Source organism: Bos indicus x Bos taurus, chromosome 15 (genome assembly GCF_003369695.1).
Source record: "Bos indicus x Bos taurus breed Angus x Brahman F1 hybrid chromosome 15, Bos_hybrid_MaternalHap_v2.0, whole genome shotgun sequence".
Classification (NCBI taxonomy): Eukaryota; Metazoa; Chordata; class Mammalia; order Artiodactyla; family Bovidae; genus Bos; species Bos indicus x Bos taurus.
The window spans coordinates 35,410,914-35,427,422 of NC_040090.1; the positions used below are offsets into that span (position 1 = coordinate 35,410,914).

Here is a 16,509-nt window from a genome sequence, read left to right on the forward strand (position 1 = left end):
TACAGAAGATCTGTTTGACATTCAGACCTGACCTGAAATATGGCAAGCTATCTGAGAAAACAGAGAGTCCTCTGTCACTGGAGGACTTGAGATAGAGCTCAGTGGGTGAATGTCAGAGAGTTCATTGAGGAAAAATTCCTGAGATTGTAGGGAGTGTGGATTTAGAGCCCTGAATTCCTTAAACCTTTTAGATCCTGAAATTCAGTTTGAATCAAAATTGGACCTGTATGTAACACTAATAATTCAAGTTTTATGCTATAAAGATGACCAAAGTATATTTACCCTTATGAATTTATGAATTCATAAGGGTAAGGCTTATGAATCTCAGCATTTAAGATATCTTTCTTCTCTTTGTAAACAAACACATCTATGCACACAAAGTTCCTTTCAGCTTGTCTTTTGTCATTCATTGCTATAATTCTCAACCAAGGAACACTCAGCCTCATCCCTTCCAATTTCTGTTACATAAAGACAATGAGTCCAATGCAAAACAGATTTTGCATTCTTTTTATTCTTTTGCTAGACCACATCTCCTCATGATATAATGTATGGACTGTCACAAATATCTTTCTTAGTCTCCCATCCAAGTCTCATCACACTGAGCTGCCATGTCTTTCAAGCCATTCATCGAGCTGCTAGAAGATGAATTTTTTTACCTTCCAAAAAAAGATGATCTTAAATCCTAAAATGTTAAATCATTTGGTTTAAAACATTAACTTCATTTTTTATATTCTTTGCTTTTTATTATCCATAATTTCTGCTTATAAAATATATTACATATGAAACACATTTTTTTTTATATACAGCCCTGCCATAGCTCACAATCTTCTGTGGTTTTTGTACAAACTATTTTCTCTTTGAGTGTCCCCCACATCTCTTTTATCTGATTATGATTCCACTGAAAAATGATTCCACTTCCTAGGCAAATTATTCTCCCAATTTGATTAAAGGCACATAACTGTTAATTCTTAATCATTAAAGACTGTCTTTTTTTTTTTTTTTCCTGCCCTGTAAGAAAACAGGAGAAGGCAATGACAACCCACTCCAGTACTCTTGCCTGGAAAGTCCCATGGACGGAGGAGCCTGGTAGGCTGCAGTCCATGGGGTCGCAAAGTCAGACACGACTGAGCGACTTCACTTTCACTTTTCACTTTCATGCATTGGAGAAGGAAATGACAACCCACTCCAGTGCTCTTGACTGGAGAATCCCAGGAAGAGCGGAGCCTGGTGGGCTGCCATTTATGGAGTCACACAGAGTCAGACACACCTGAAGCAACTTAGCAGCAGCAGCAGCAGTAAAAAAACAATACTTACCTGTGGCGGATTCATTTCCATATTTGGCAAAATCAATACAATATTGTAAAGTTTAAAAATAAAATAAAATTAAAAAAAAATAACCAAGGAAGCCTTACTGTAGAAGAATATTAGGACTCATAAAGTTAGTGTCAGTGAAAAAAACTAATCTAAGAAATAGAAAGGGCTACAACATAGTAAAAAGCAAAGACATTGCTTTGCTGACAAAGATCTGTATGGTCAAAGCTATAGTTTTTCCAGTAGTCACGTATGTATGTGAGAGTTGGACTATAAAGAAGACTGAGAGTCAAATTGATGCTTTGGAACTGTGGTGTTGAAGACTCTTGAGAGTCCCTTGGACTACAAGGAGATCAAACCAGTCCATCCTAAGGAAATCAATCCTGAATATTCATTGGAAAGACTGATGCTGAAGCTGAAGTTCCAATAGTTTGGCCACGTGAAGTGAAGAACTGACCCATCGGAAAATACCCTGATGCTGGGAAAGATTGAAGGCAGGAGGAGAAGGGGATGACAGAAGGCTAGATGAGTGGATGGCATCACTTACTCAATGGACATGAGTTAGAGCAAACTCCAGGAGATAGTGAAGGACAGGGAAGCCTGAAGTACTGAAGTCCATGTGGTTACAAAGAGTCAGACATGGATGAGAGACTGAACAACAACAAGAAACAGAAAATGTTATTTGAGCCAAATTGAGGATTATAACTCAGGAATAGCATCTTAAAAAGCTCTCAGAACTTTTCCTCCTGTTAGAACTCAAAGCTACTGCTGCTAAGTCACTTCAGTCGTGTCCAACTCTGTGTGATCCCATAGACAGCCCACCAGGCTCCCCCGTCCCTGGGATTCTCCAGGCAAGAACACTGGAGTGGGTTGCCATTTCCTTCTCCAATGCATGAAAGGGAAAAGTGAAAGTGAAGTCCCTCAGTTGTGTCTTGACTCTTAGCGACCCCATGGACTGCAACCTACCAGGCTCCTCCATCCTTGGGAATTTCCAGGCAAGAGTACTGGAGTGGAGTGCCATTGCCTTCTCTGAGAACTCAAAGCACAGTTATATAAATTTTTTGAGACAGACAACTGTACCTTTAAAGATGTTTTTTTGACAGTTTACATGATCCATGTCTACAAGTACAAAGTGGTGGGTTATTCTGAGCCCTTAGAGTTGGACATGACTGAGCAACTTTCATTAGCAGGCAAGAAAAACCCTGAAGACTTTGGAAAATGATAAGACAAAGCCACTCATAAGAGGCCCTGGAAGCATACGGTGTTATGGGTGAAGTAATCACTGAAGGGCAGAGACTAAGAGATGAATCTGCTCCTATGAAAAACAGTTGTATAAAATAAAAATGTTTACCTGGATAGAAATTGTAGTTTTAGTGGCTATAAGATGCCTGAGGCTTTAAGTAAAGGAAACATTAAATTTCATAGAGAGTTGTATGTTACTGCAAATAGTTAAGAAAAACTAAATATTCAGGCTAAATGTTTATTGATAATGAAAGGGAAGCATAGGAGGTATAGTTTGGTACTTGAAGTTGAATACAAGTGATTTGCACACAACAGGGCATAGTGAGAAAAGATCTAAAAGGGAGATCTTCAAGCTAAAGATAAAGGGTAACTTGAAGGATGATAGAGAGGACAAGAACCTGAGATTTTCCTTCAAGCTATCCTTCAAGCTAAGGATAAAAGGTAACACCCATTATCTAAAAAGAAATTATACAAATTAATTTATGTACAAAACAGAAACAGACTCATAGACTTTGAGAATGAGATTAGGGTTGCTGGGGGAAAAGGAAGAGGGAAGGGACAGTTTGGGAACAATGTATACAGACTATTATTTTATAGTTGATAACCAACAAGGACCTACTGTATAGCTCATGGAACTATGTTCAATGTTTTGTGGACGGAATTCTGTTCAATGTTATGTGGTAGCCTGGATGGGACAGGAGTTTGGGGGAGAACGGATACATGTATATGTAAGGCTGAGTCCCTTCACTGTTCACCTGAGACTATCACAGCATTGTTTGTTAATTGGCTATATCCCAATACAAAATAAAAAGTTTTTTAAAAATCAAAAATAAAATAAAATTAATGGATTTGTCTTATCAGAGTTTAAGAAACAGAAGGTAAAGATGTAGAGCTTGTCTTTGGGAAAATACTGAAAATTTGAAAAATTAGATTTAAAGCAGTCTGAGAGTCTATTGCAGAGGGATCCAATAATGAAGAGGCTAACCTAGAAAAAAAAAGTGAGTTTCAAAATGAAAAAATATTCTCATTAAACTTGTTTTCTGATTATAATCAAGCAGAATGATTTACCACTGGTATAGATCCTTCATATCTAATCTAGGTACAGTTTAGTTTTTGAAATTCTTTACTCTGAATTAAATGAATTGTTCCCTCAATTTGAATTGGCGGGTCATAAAGACAGTACTGAGGGTGATTAGCAAACACAAGCTAAAGGGAATTTATTTGTTCCAGTATTCAAAGACTAGAAAGAAGTTATCCAGTCCACTTAATTTTTCTCATTGAAAATGATAAAGGCATGCAGAAACATAGAATCTCATAATTGATCATTGAAAGACATTGGAAAAAGAGATGGAAAATTAGAGAGGAGCCATTGGGACCGATAAAATGGTATCCTCCTAATTGAACTAAAGTATGTTTTACTTAAAAAATTTGTCCTTATTTTTAATTTTTTAGACTTAACAGGGAATAGGAGATGAAACAGCGATATCCCTACTTGAGTCTACTGACCAAATCGCCATGCTCGGACCCAATGGCTCAGTCTTCATGCCCTCTGTATTAACACTCATCGGGATTCCTGGCCTGGAGTCAGTGCAATGCTGGATCGGGATTCCATTCTGTGTCATGTACCTTATGGCAGTAATTGGGAATACTCTAATTTTGGTGATAATCAAATATGAAAACAGCCTCCATAGTCCTATGTACATTCTTCTCGCTATGTTGGGGGCCACAGACATTGCTCTTAGCACTTGTATTCTCCCCAAAATGTTAGGCATCTTCTGGTTTCATTTGATGGAGATTTCTTTTGAAGCATGTCTTCTACAAATGTGGCTTCTTCACTCATTCCAGGGAATTGAATCAGGTGTCCTGCTGGCGATGGCCCTAGATCGGTATGTGGCCATCTGTAATCCCTTGAGACATGCCAGCATCTTCTCCCAAAAACTCTTGACTCACATTGGGGTTGGGGTGACACTCAGAGCTGCCATACTTGGAGCGCCATGCCTGGTACTAATCAAATATCGTCTCAAATTCTACCGAACCACAGTTGTCTCCCACTCTTACTGTGAGCACATGGCCATTGTGAAGCTGGCTATTGAAGATATATGGATCAACAAGATCTATGGTCTATTTGTTGCCTTCACTATCTTAGGGTTTGACATAATCTTTATCACCTTGTCCTACATTCAGATCTTTATCACTGTCTTTCAACTGCCCCAGAAGGAGGCAAGATTCAAAGCCTTTAATACATGCATCACTCATATTTGTGTCTTCCTGCAGTTCTACCTCCTTGGCTTCTTCTCTTTCTTCACACATAGGTTTGGTTCTCACATACCACCATACGTTCATATCCTTTTATCTAACCTTTACCTGTTAGTTCCACCTTTTCTCAACCCAATCATCTATGGAGTGAAGACCAAACAAATCCGTGACCATGTGCTAACAATATTTGTATGCTCCAAACATCTTAATCATTAGTGGATCTTTCTAAAGAAAATTTAGGTTAGTTCAAAGTAGCAACATCAATGTGCTAAAAGCTAGGTCTTCTACACATTTCTACATCTGAAAAAATATTTTAAATCTCAGATACTCATAATGGAAGGAGACACTTAATGAATCATCCAATACTTAAGAACTTTGGTTTACTACTCTAAGAAACTCTTATATTGTGATTTCCAATTGTTTCCATTATTGTTTTTGCCCTGTACCTTACAACCTAGAGCTTTCTCTTGAGTAACACTTAGACCTGCACAGATAAGTAACTTGTAGAAAACAGCAGTTGATCCCAGATAACTTCTAAGGATCATGTCAAACATTCATATCTTCAAAGTGTTAATCCAACACTTAGCTGTAATTCTGGCCATGATTCATTTTCTGATATCTCCTTGTGAATCTATATGTTGAAAATTTTAATAACATCTATTTTTGTCTATTTTTTGTCTGAAATACTGATATAAAAATAATGTAAAATCAATAATACCAATGACAACAACACAAAACCTATAGGATGTAAACTAAATTCTGTAAACATGGAATTAGTGGTATAAGAAAGAAAACACAAAAAAGATTTATAAAAATAAATTAGGTCTATTCACAGATAAAATGTTTTTAGGAAACAAAATTATCATAGGACTTAAATAGATCACATCCTTCAAGAGGCATTTTAATATGTTAACCCAAATTTGAGTTTTACCCAAATTTGAAGGTTTAAGTTGTAGAATTAAAAATAGAGACAAATAAATTCCAATACTTAAAAATCATCTACCGCAAGTATGTAGAGGATAGTAACTTTGTCTTATTTACACTTGTATGAACAAGGATAATACCTGAGACTTCTTAAAACTTCAATAAAAATGGCATTGTATAATGAATGATTTAACATTTCTCTATTTTTTATCAATTGTATTCAAGATCAATTAATCTGAAGGCTTTAAGATAACATATAACATTATCTTATCAGCAACATTATCTATCAGCATTATAGAAAGTTTAATCCAATATTATCAATGTAAACAATGATGATGCTCTGAATGAATTAATATATCATCTTAAAATATGAGCTAAAATCAAACCTGTCATGGGAGAAACTGACTTCCAAAAAAAGACTTCAGATCTTTCTTTACTCTTTGCTATTCCTCTGCCCATGCACCTTCATGTTCTCCCAGGATGCTGCACTGGTAGAGATCATGTTTAAATTGTCTTTAATCAATCTTTAACACTGAGGACTCATAAGAGTTTTTAAGAGGAACCAAGTACACAGGGAGGGACATCTCATTTCTAATTTTGGGCTGATTTACAGTTCAAGAAAGAAATAAACCAAGGAAACACTTTACTACAATAAAGCAAACATAACACGCTATTAAAGATATGGAAGTAGAAGAAATTTTGGAATGACATCTTGTTGAATAATGCAGAAATAAATTTGACCCATAAAGTATTTGGCTTTAAAAAGCTCTGTAAATATAAATCATGAACCAAAATGTGAAAAAAAATACAGTGGAGAAGGAATACAAAACTTGTTAATGGATAACCAGATATATGTAAAAGATATATGACTAAATAAAAACTAAATCTAACTATATACTATCTACAAGAGAGTCAATGGATTTAAGAATTATGAACACATGGAGGCTGAAAGTAAATGCGCAGAAGAAACCTCATGACAATGGCAAACAAAAGGCAGGTATGGGGATGCTTTTATCAGACAAAATAAACTTTTAGCTAAAATTGTCAGCATGAGTTCCCTGTAGGTCCAGTGGATAGGACTTAGCACTTTCACTGCCTTGGGCCAGGGATTTGGTCCCTGGTCAGGGAACTAAGCACTTCCCAGGTGGCTCAGTGGTAAAGAATCCCCAGCCAATGCAGGAGACACAGGAGATGTGGGTTTGATCCCTGGGTTGGGAAGATCCCCAGAGGAGGAAATGGCAACCCGGCTCCAGTATTCTTGCTTGGAAAATTCCAAGGACAGAGAAGCTTATAATCTAAAGTCCATGGAGTTAGTCTCTGGGCTATATTCCATGCGGTAGCAAAGAGTCAGACAAGACTGAGCAACTAAGCATGCATGCCGAGAATTAAGATCTTGTAAGCTGCAGAGCACGGAAAAAAAAAAAAAAAAAAGTCACTTAAAAGCAAAGACATCACATAATATTAAAAGGGAGAATTCACTATGAAAATACATTATAAATACTAGAGACCCCAAATATGTGAAGCAAGCATCAATATAACTAAAGGGAGATATACACAGCCACACAAAAATAGTAGGAGAGTTCAATATGCCACTTTCAATAGTGAATGGAACATAAAATTCATGTCAGAATTGCCTCATTAAAAGGAAGGGTCACATAGAAGGAATTCTATTTAAATAGAATTCATTAGTATAGAATATGTTTGCATTTAAATAGACTTTATACTTATTTGTCAATGAGAACAACAGAAAAGAAATTCAGCCTATGGTGCTCTGGGAGGTATGGGGTGAAGAGGGAGGTGGGAAGGGGCTTCAGGACAGTGGGACACATGTATATACCCACGGCTGATTCATGTTGATGTATGACAAAAGCCACCATATTGTAAAGTAATTACCCCCCAATTAAAATAAATAAATTAATTTAAAAAACCCTCAGCCTATTAAAATTAAATCTCTGTACTTAGCCTGTGTGTGGTGTGGAGGTGGAGAATGGTAAGGAATTATCTGAAAGTTGTAGCGATGATTTCAGGGATATTGCATTTGGTCCCATCACTTCATGGGAAATAGATGGGGAAACAGTGTCAAACTTTATATTTTGGGGCTCCAAAATCACCGCAGATGATGACTGCAGTCATGAAATTAAAAGACGTTTACTCCTTGGAAGGAAAGTTATGACCAACCTAGATAGCATATTCAAAAACAGAGACATTACTTTGCCAACAAAGGTCTGTCTAGTCAAGGCTATGGTTTCTCCAGTAGTCATGTATGGATGTGAAAGTTGGACTGTGAAGAAACCTGAATGCTGAAGAATTGATACTTTTGAACTATGGTGTTGGAGAAGACTCTTGAGAGTCCCTTGGACTGCAAGGAGATCCAACCAGTCCATTCTGAAGGAGATCAGCCCTGGGTGTTCTTTGGAAGGAATGATGGTAAAGCTGAAACTCCAATACTTTGGCCACCTCATACGAAGAGTTAACTCTTTGGTAAAGACTCTGATGCTGGGAGGGATTGGGGGGCAGGAGGAGAAGGGGACGACAGAGGATGAGATGGCTGGATGGCATCACTGACTCAATGGACATGAGTTTGGGTGAACTCCGGGAGTTGGTGATGGACAGGGAGGCCTGGCGTGCTGCGATTCATGGGATCTCAAAGAATCAGACACAACCGAGTGACTGAACTGAACTGAGGTCCAAATAACCCAAGTAGGCATGATTAAAACCCCTGTGTCTTTAGCTAGTGGGTAATAAATGCCTCATTTTGTGTTTATAACTCCTCCTTTTCACAATTCCATTAGAAAACATTAAAATCAGTAGCTAGCAGCTTTTTGTTTTAATTCAAGCTGAATAAATTGATGTATACCCCAGAATAACACAGATTTTGTTGTGAGTTTTACTGGAGAATAAATGCAAAAACATTATCTCAGACAGACCTACAAAAAATGAGGGATTTCTGTATTTCACATAAAAAAGAAAAGCATAAAAGGTTATCTCAGAGATGGGCACCCATGGCAGATGGCCCAGCACCACATAATTAAAGTTCCTGATGTTGACTATGTGCAGTTACAAAGGTACAGGTAAAAGCAAGAGGTATTTCAGGACACATTCTGCAAAGGATAAGACAAGCTGAGGAGTTCCAAGCCATGGGTGATAGTGATATGAAAATGACAGTACTCTTCATGTGTCTAGTTAGAGCAGAACCAGCTCCCAACAGTTGGTGAGTAAGTCTCTTTACTCCCAAATTTATCTTCATAGTTTTTCATTACCATTTTTTTCAATAATAATCACCCCATCCCATCATCCTTGTATTCACTTACATACTTCCCACCTGCTATTCCTCTCTCTGTACTTGTCAGATCATGCTCAAATCCTACATTAAAATTACCTCTTCATTCTTTTACTTGCATTTTAGCAGCACGAACCACAACTGCTTCCTGCATTACTGCCCAATTTATTGACTACTCATTGTAGGATTAGCTTCTCATGAGATTACTGACATAAAGCAACTTTATTGGAGAGTCTATGAAAGAAAGAAATAAGCTAGCTTTATTTTCTCAGAATTATAAACATTTCTCCAATGTGTAGTTTTGAGGATTATTTGATTGAAATTTCTGTCACATTTAACATTTAACAAGTAATGCTTTTGATCAGAAAAAAAATATTAATACAATTCATGACCCAGGTTTTCATAAAAATTAGTTCTCAGTGAATTGATAAATGATCACAAATTCCTCAATTTCTTGGTAGTCTCTGCTCAATTAGTCCCAATGTCAATCCTCAGTCTTCTATTTCTATTCTGATTTTAACTCCTTTTAAGGAACATATCCTTGCATTTCTTCATTTTCTATTAATTCTTTATGTGTGGGTTCACAAGAACGACGCAAGTATTCCAGATTATCTATTTCATTAAGAACTGATAAGCCCAAATTCTTATCAGTTCTTGCCTGGAGAATCCCATGGACGGAGAAGCCTGGTAGGCTGCAATCCATGGGGTCGCACAGTCAGACACGACTGAAGCGACTTAGCAGCAAGCCTAAATTATCCAGATCTTATAGTATTGGTAACTTTGAACTGTTTAAACCCACAAAAAAAGCTCTATTCCAGTCAAGTTAAGTATTTACACATGTTCCTATATCCTTGAGTCTTTAAGAATAGTCTTCTTACTGCTATACATTACTCCTGATGCTTCTCTTGCTTCCTAGGAGATTGCTCCCTCTATGTATCTGTAATATACATTACAGTTATTATGGAATTTTTTAATCTAATGTAAGGGCAAAAACGTTAAGGATTTAAACTTTCAGAATTATAGGCAAAAATATAGGTTTACTAGAAATGTAAACTGTAGCAATGAACTTTAGCCCAAATTCACTAAATCTTTATGGATTTCAATAACCTTTATTTTAAACACTTCCTTCACATTCTCCTGAAGAATATTCTGTCTTACATAGGGACAGATAGTATAGTTTGATAGATGGATATATATATATATATATATATATATATATATATAACTTTGGGTCACAAGTACTTCTATCTCTATTCTCTTTCATAGTAAACTTTTCACTCTCATATATTGGTCAGAAGTCTGAGTATTTGCTGGTCCAAACCAACTCTTTCTGATTTAGAGACAACTGACAAAAAACAGTAGCAAAGCAATTAAGTAGAATGTGGAGAAATTCATCAAACTTTGATTAAAATAAAATTTTCAAGAAAAATTGTTGTCTATTTTTTGGTCCAAAGGTATGAAATTAAAACAGTCAAGTCAGAAGTTTATTTTCTACCTTAGTTGTTTTGCTGGTTTTAAAATATTGTATAAAAGATTTTACTGTGGTACAAGAACTGTGGATTTCTACTTATGGGATATCTTTCTTAAAAAGAGTGATGTACATCTTTGGATCTTTCTTTAATACTTTAGATATGTAAATGAGATGGATGATATGATCTCAGATTTCTATAAAATCAGGACTCAATATATTGACTTTGGGTGAAAATAAAAGGTAGAAAAAGAAGGAGCAGCTTTAACTGAAAAACATTTATTTGCATCAGAAGACCCAAGGACACTATGTCCATTTCCAACATCACAGTCTTCATGTCTTCTGTGTTGACCCTAATAGGGATCCCAGGCCTAGAGTCTGGGCAGTGCTGGATTGGAACTCCATTCTGTGTCATGTATCTCATTCCTATGATTAGAAATTTCCCGCTGTTTATCATTATCAAATCAGAACACAGTTTCCATGAGGCCATGAACATTTTCCTAGGCATGCTAGGAGTCACAGATATTGCCCTTTGTACCAGCATTGTGCCCAAGATGCTTGGAATCTTCTGGTTTCATGTAACAGGTTTATTTTGATTCCTGATTGCCTCAAAAGTGCTTATTCACACATCTCAGTGCATAGAGGTGGGCTTCCTGCTTGCCATGGCCCTGGACCACTAAGTCGCCATCCACTGAGACATATTGCCATCTTCACCCACCCTTTAGTTACCCCAAATCAAGGCTGTGGTACCACTCCAGGCTACCATTTTTGTGTCTGCATGTGTGCTAAGTCGCTTCAGTTGTGTCCATCTCTGAGACCCTATGGACTGTAGCCTGCTGGGCTCCTCTGTCCATGGGATTCTCCAGGCAAGAGTACTGATATGGGTTGCCATTTCCTCCTCCAGGGGATCTTCACAACCAAGGGACTGAACCTGCTTCTTTTACATCTCCTACATCGGCAGGCAGGATCTTTACCACTAGCGCCACCTGAAAAGACTCTGGTGCCTAATATTTATAAAGTTCTAGTTATAATCTTACCATACAAGAGTCATCTCCCACCCCTAATGTGAGCATATGGCCATTGTGAAACTGATTGCAGGAAATGTCTGGGTCAACAGAATCTATGGTTTGTTTTTGGCTTTCACTGTTGCAAGAGAGTTCCAAAAACATCTACTTCTGCTTTACTGACCATGCCAAAGCCTTTGACTATGTGGACCACAATAAACTGTGGAAAATTCTGAAAGAGATAGGAATACCAGACCACCTGACCTGCCTCTTGAAAAACCTGTATGCAGGTCAGGAAGCAACAATTAGAACTGGACATGGAACAACAGACTGGTTTCAAATAGGAAAAGGAGTACGCCAAGGCTGGATATTGTCACCCTGCTTATTTAACTTAGATGCAGAGTACCTCATGAGAAATGCTAGGCTGGAGGAAGCACAAGCCAGAATCAAGATTGCTGGGAGAAATATCAAAAAACCTCAGATATACAGATGACATCACCCTTATGGCCGAAAGTGAAGAAGAACTAAAGAGTCTTTTGATGAAAGTGAAAGAGGAGAGTGAAAAAAAGTTGGCTTAAAGCTCAACATTCAGAAAACTAAAATCATGGCATCTGGTCCCAACACTTTATGGCAAATAAATGGGGAAACAGTGGAAACAGTGTCAAACTTTATTTTTCTGGGCTCCAAAATTACTAAAGATGGTGATTGCAGCCATGAAATTAAAAGACACTTACTCCTTGGAAGGAAAGTTATGAGCAACCTAGATAGCATATTCTAAAGCAGAGACATTACTTTACCAACAAAGGTCCATCTAGTCAAAGCTATGGTTTTTCCAGCGGTCACGTATGGATGTGAGAGTTGGACTCTAAAGAAAGCTGAGCGCCGAAGAATTGATGCTTTTGAATTGTGGTGTTGGAGAAGACTCTTGAGAGTCCCTTGGATGGCAATGAGATCCAACCAGTCATCCTAAAGGAAATCAGTCCTGAGTGTTCATTGGAAAGACTGATGTTGAAGCTGAAACTCCAATATGTGGCCACCTGATGCGAAGAGCTGACTCATTTGAAAAGATCCTGATGTTGGTAAAGATTGAAGGCAGGAGGAGAAGGGGACAACAGAGGATGAGATGGTTGGATGGCATCACCGATTCAATGGACATGAGTTTGGGTAAACTCTGGGACCTGGTGATGGACAGGGAAGCCTGGCATGCTGCAGTTCATGGGGTCGCAAAGAGTCGGACATGACTGAGTGAATGAACTGAACTTCACTGTGCAGGGTTTGGCCTTACATTCATTACATTCTCCTGTGTATATTTATCACAGCTTATTCTTTTGACCCAGAGGGAGGCAAGGTTGAAAGCATACAATACTTGCATCGCTCATATTGATGTTTTCTTCCAACTCTACCTCCCTGCCTTCTTCTCCTTCCTTGACATAGGTTTGGTTCTCATATCTCACCTTACATCCACATCCTCATTTCTAGCATTTACTTGGTGTTCCCTCCATTTCTCAATCTACTTGTCTATGGTGCAAAGATTAAGCACATTCTTATGCATATGGTAAAAATATTCTGTTCATAAAATTTGCTATGCATAATGCAACCAAGCTTTTCTCTTTGTGCATGGTAACAAAATTTCAAAATAAAATAAAACTACAAAAATCCATGTTATTGAAATTCTTTAGTTTTCTATGTAATTTTTATTGTTCTTAATTTGCCATCGTAAGTCAGTTTTCATAATCTGGCATGACAGCTATGTGACATAGATTCGTGTACTGTATCTGGGTAAAGAAATTAAGAAACATAAAAGAGTAAATACTGAACATAAGTCCTTTCCTTTTCTTGCAGAAATGGTGATGTAATGACCAATTCAGGAAGGAGCTTCTTGGTGAAAATAATGTTCTAAACCTCAGTTGGGTTGTTACACATTTATGTCTCCTTTGCATAAAACCATGTAAGCTGTACAAAGTATAATTTCTGTACTTATATTAGACTTTAATATAAAGTTTAAAATACAAAGTAAGTGAATCCTCAAAAATGAAACAAAACAAAGGACAAAGGCAAAAAGTCTGAGGAATTGCTGTAGGTTGAAGAAGTCTAAGGAGACATGAATATAAAATGCATTATATAATCCTGAATTGAATTTCAGGGAAGAAAAATATACATATAGGTCTTTGAACTATTTTTAACCTCAGATATGGACTAATACTTAGGTTACAATATTACTTCAGTGCTAAATGTCCTGATACTGTCTATAATACTACAGTTAGGCAGTAGACTATTTTTTCCTAGGAAAGCACATTTAAATATTTAGGAGCAAAGGAACACTATGTCTCAAATTTACTCATCAGTTCAGTTCAGTTCAGTCACTCAGTCGTGTCTGACTCTTTGCGACCCCATGAATCGCAGTACGCCAGGCCTCCCTGTCCATCACCAACTCCCGGAGTTCACTGAGACTCACGTCCATCGAGTCAGTGATGCCATCCAGCCATCTCATCCTCTGTCGTCCCCTTCTCCTCTTGCCCCCAATCCCTCCCAGCATCAGAGTCTTTTCCAATGAGTCAACTTTTCGCATGAGGTGGCCAAAGTACTGGAGTTTCAGCTTTAGCATCATTCTTTCAAAGAACACCCAGGACTGATCTCCTTTAGAATGGACTGGTTGGACCTCCTTGCAGTCCAAGGGACTCTCAATAGTCTTCTCCAACACCACAGTTCAAAAGCATCAGTTCTTCAGCACTCAGCCTTCTTCACAGTCCAACTCTCACATCCATACATGACCACAGGAAAAACCATAGCCTTGACTAGACGGACCTTTGTTGGCAAAGTAATGTCTCTGTTTTCAATATGCTATCTAGGTTGGTCATAACTTTCCTTCCTCATAAACACTTCATAAAAGTTGTCTAACTATCATATATCTATCCATATATCTATTGAATTGTTCAGTGGTAAAGCAAAATTGAGAAAAAAGTAATATATATATATATATATAAATCTGGGTAAATTGTATAAGGAAGCTTCTTACAATACTCTTGACAAATTCTGTACATCAATGTAAGATGTGTTTGTATTAAGCACTGTTCTTTAAATATCTCAATTTAGCAATGGCTGCCATTATTCACTCAGTTAACCAATCAAGAAGCATCATTTATCTTTGATGTTGGCACTGTACCAACAATGTACCAACATTGTAGCAACAATTGTACCAAAGGTGTACCTTTGACATTGTACACCTAACCAATCATCTGACCTTAGTATGTATCTCTAAAGTATCCTCAAATAATTTATCTTCTCTCCATTAGTCACTATCTATTCTTTTTTTTAGTCTTACATATGATCTTATGAAAAATAAAATACTAGGTTTTTCATCTTTCATTTGCTGGCAGTTTTCATTTAAACAGCATTATATTTTCAGCATAAAGTACTTGATGCATCTGTATCTTATTCCTGATATTTTGCATGCAAACATGTATTTTTTGCCTAGCTGATTTCTATCCTACATTTAGAATTTAGTTAAATGTTTCCTCTAAGAAACTTAGCCATTTTCCTTATTTTTTTTCTCTACATCTCCTAATAGCGCTCATAGCATGCATCACAGCACCTCTTCATTTTTTCTGTGTGTAACTTCTTTTTTCACATAGGTCACATGTGTAATCTATTTGTATACTCCTGACTTACACTTACATATTACATTTTAAATATGAATAAATGTATATTGCATGAAAGATTTAGAAAATAAATGCACAAAAACTTCTACCAAGCTTTTCATAATGAACATTTATTCTCACAATCAGATCAGATCCAACCAGTCGCTCAGTCGTGTCTGACTCTTTGCGACCCCATGAATCGCAGCATGCCAGGCCTCCCTGTCCATCACCAACTCCCGGAGTTCACCCAGACTCACATCCATCGAGTCAGTGATGCCATCCATCCATCTCATCCTCTGTCGTCCCCTTCTCCTCTTGACCCCAATCCCTCCCAGCATCAGAGTCTTTTCCAATGAGTCAGCTCTTCGCATGAGGTGGCCAAAGTACTGGAGTTTCAGCTTTAGCATCATTCCTTCCAAAGAAATCCCAGGGCTGATGTCCTTTAGAATGGACTGGTTGGATCTCCTTGCAGTCCAAGGGACTCTCAAGAGTCTTCTCCAACACCACAGTTCAAAAGCATCAATTCTTCAGCGCTCAGCCTTCTTCACAGTCCAACTCTCACATCCATACATGACCACAGGAAAAACCATAGCCTTGACTAGACGGATTTTTGTTGGCAAAGTAATGTCTCTGCTTTTGAATATGCTCTCTAGGTTGGTCATAACTTTCCTTCCAAGGAGTAAGCGTCTTTTAATTTCATGGCTGCAGTCACCATCTGCAGTGGTTTTGGAGCCCAGCAAAATAGTCTGACACTGTTTCCACTGTTTCCCCATCTATATTTCTATTCTCACAATAGAATAATTTAAATGTTTTCCTAATGAAGACATATGGAGGAAGAGTTGTTCCAAACTGAAATAACTTAATCATTTAATGTTTTCCTATTTGTGGAATGATAATTTTTTTCTACTATTAAATTAGTTTCAATTAATTTCCTTTACTTTTTGAGAGTTTAAGGTTTACAGAAATTTGAATAAAAAGCCAGAATTTCCATATAAACTTTCTCTGCAGAATGAATGTTTAACAATTACACCTGAGTTAAGCTGCATTGTTTGTCACAAAATCGTGTCACCACATTTATTTGATATATCCTAAATTTAAAAACATATATCTAATATTTTTTTTTCTGTATGGTCTGCATACACCATACTAAGTAAGTTTTTTAATTTATTGAGATATAATTTTTATACCATATAGCACACTCTTTAGAGAGTATTAATCTCTGGTTTTTGACATATCCAAAAACCTGTGCAATTATCACTACTATCAAATTCCAGTACACTTAATAAAGATACTCCATCCCCCTTAGCAGCCACTCCCCATTCTCCAACCCCATTTCATGGCACACATTAATTGACTTTCTGTGTCTGTGATTTCTCATCTCTGGAC

General features: G+C 37.3%; 1 protein-coding gene and 1 pseudogene across 1 annotated transcript; both read left to right on the plus strand.

The window, feature by feature from the left end:
• The first annotated feature begins 4,068 nt into the window (after positions 1–4,068).
• LOC113904970 (olfactory receptor 52A5-like) lies at positions 4,069–5,025 on the plus strand. Its single transcript, XM_027562024.1, has one exon. The coding sequence runs from the start codon at positions 4,069–4,071 to the stop codon at positions 5,023–5,025; it is 957 nt and encodes a 318-aa protein (XP_027417825.1).
• A 5,764-nt stretch (positions 5,026–10,789) lies between these two features.
• Positions 10,790–13,061, plus strand: LOC113905190 (annotated as a pseudogene).
• The last annotated feature ends 3,448 nt before the right edge of the window (positions 13,062–16,509 follow it).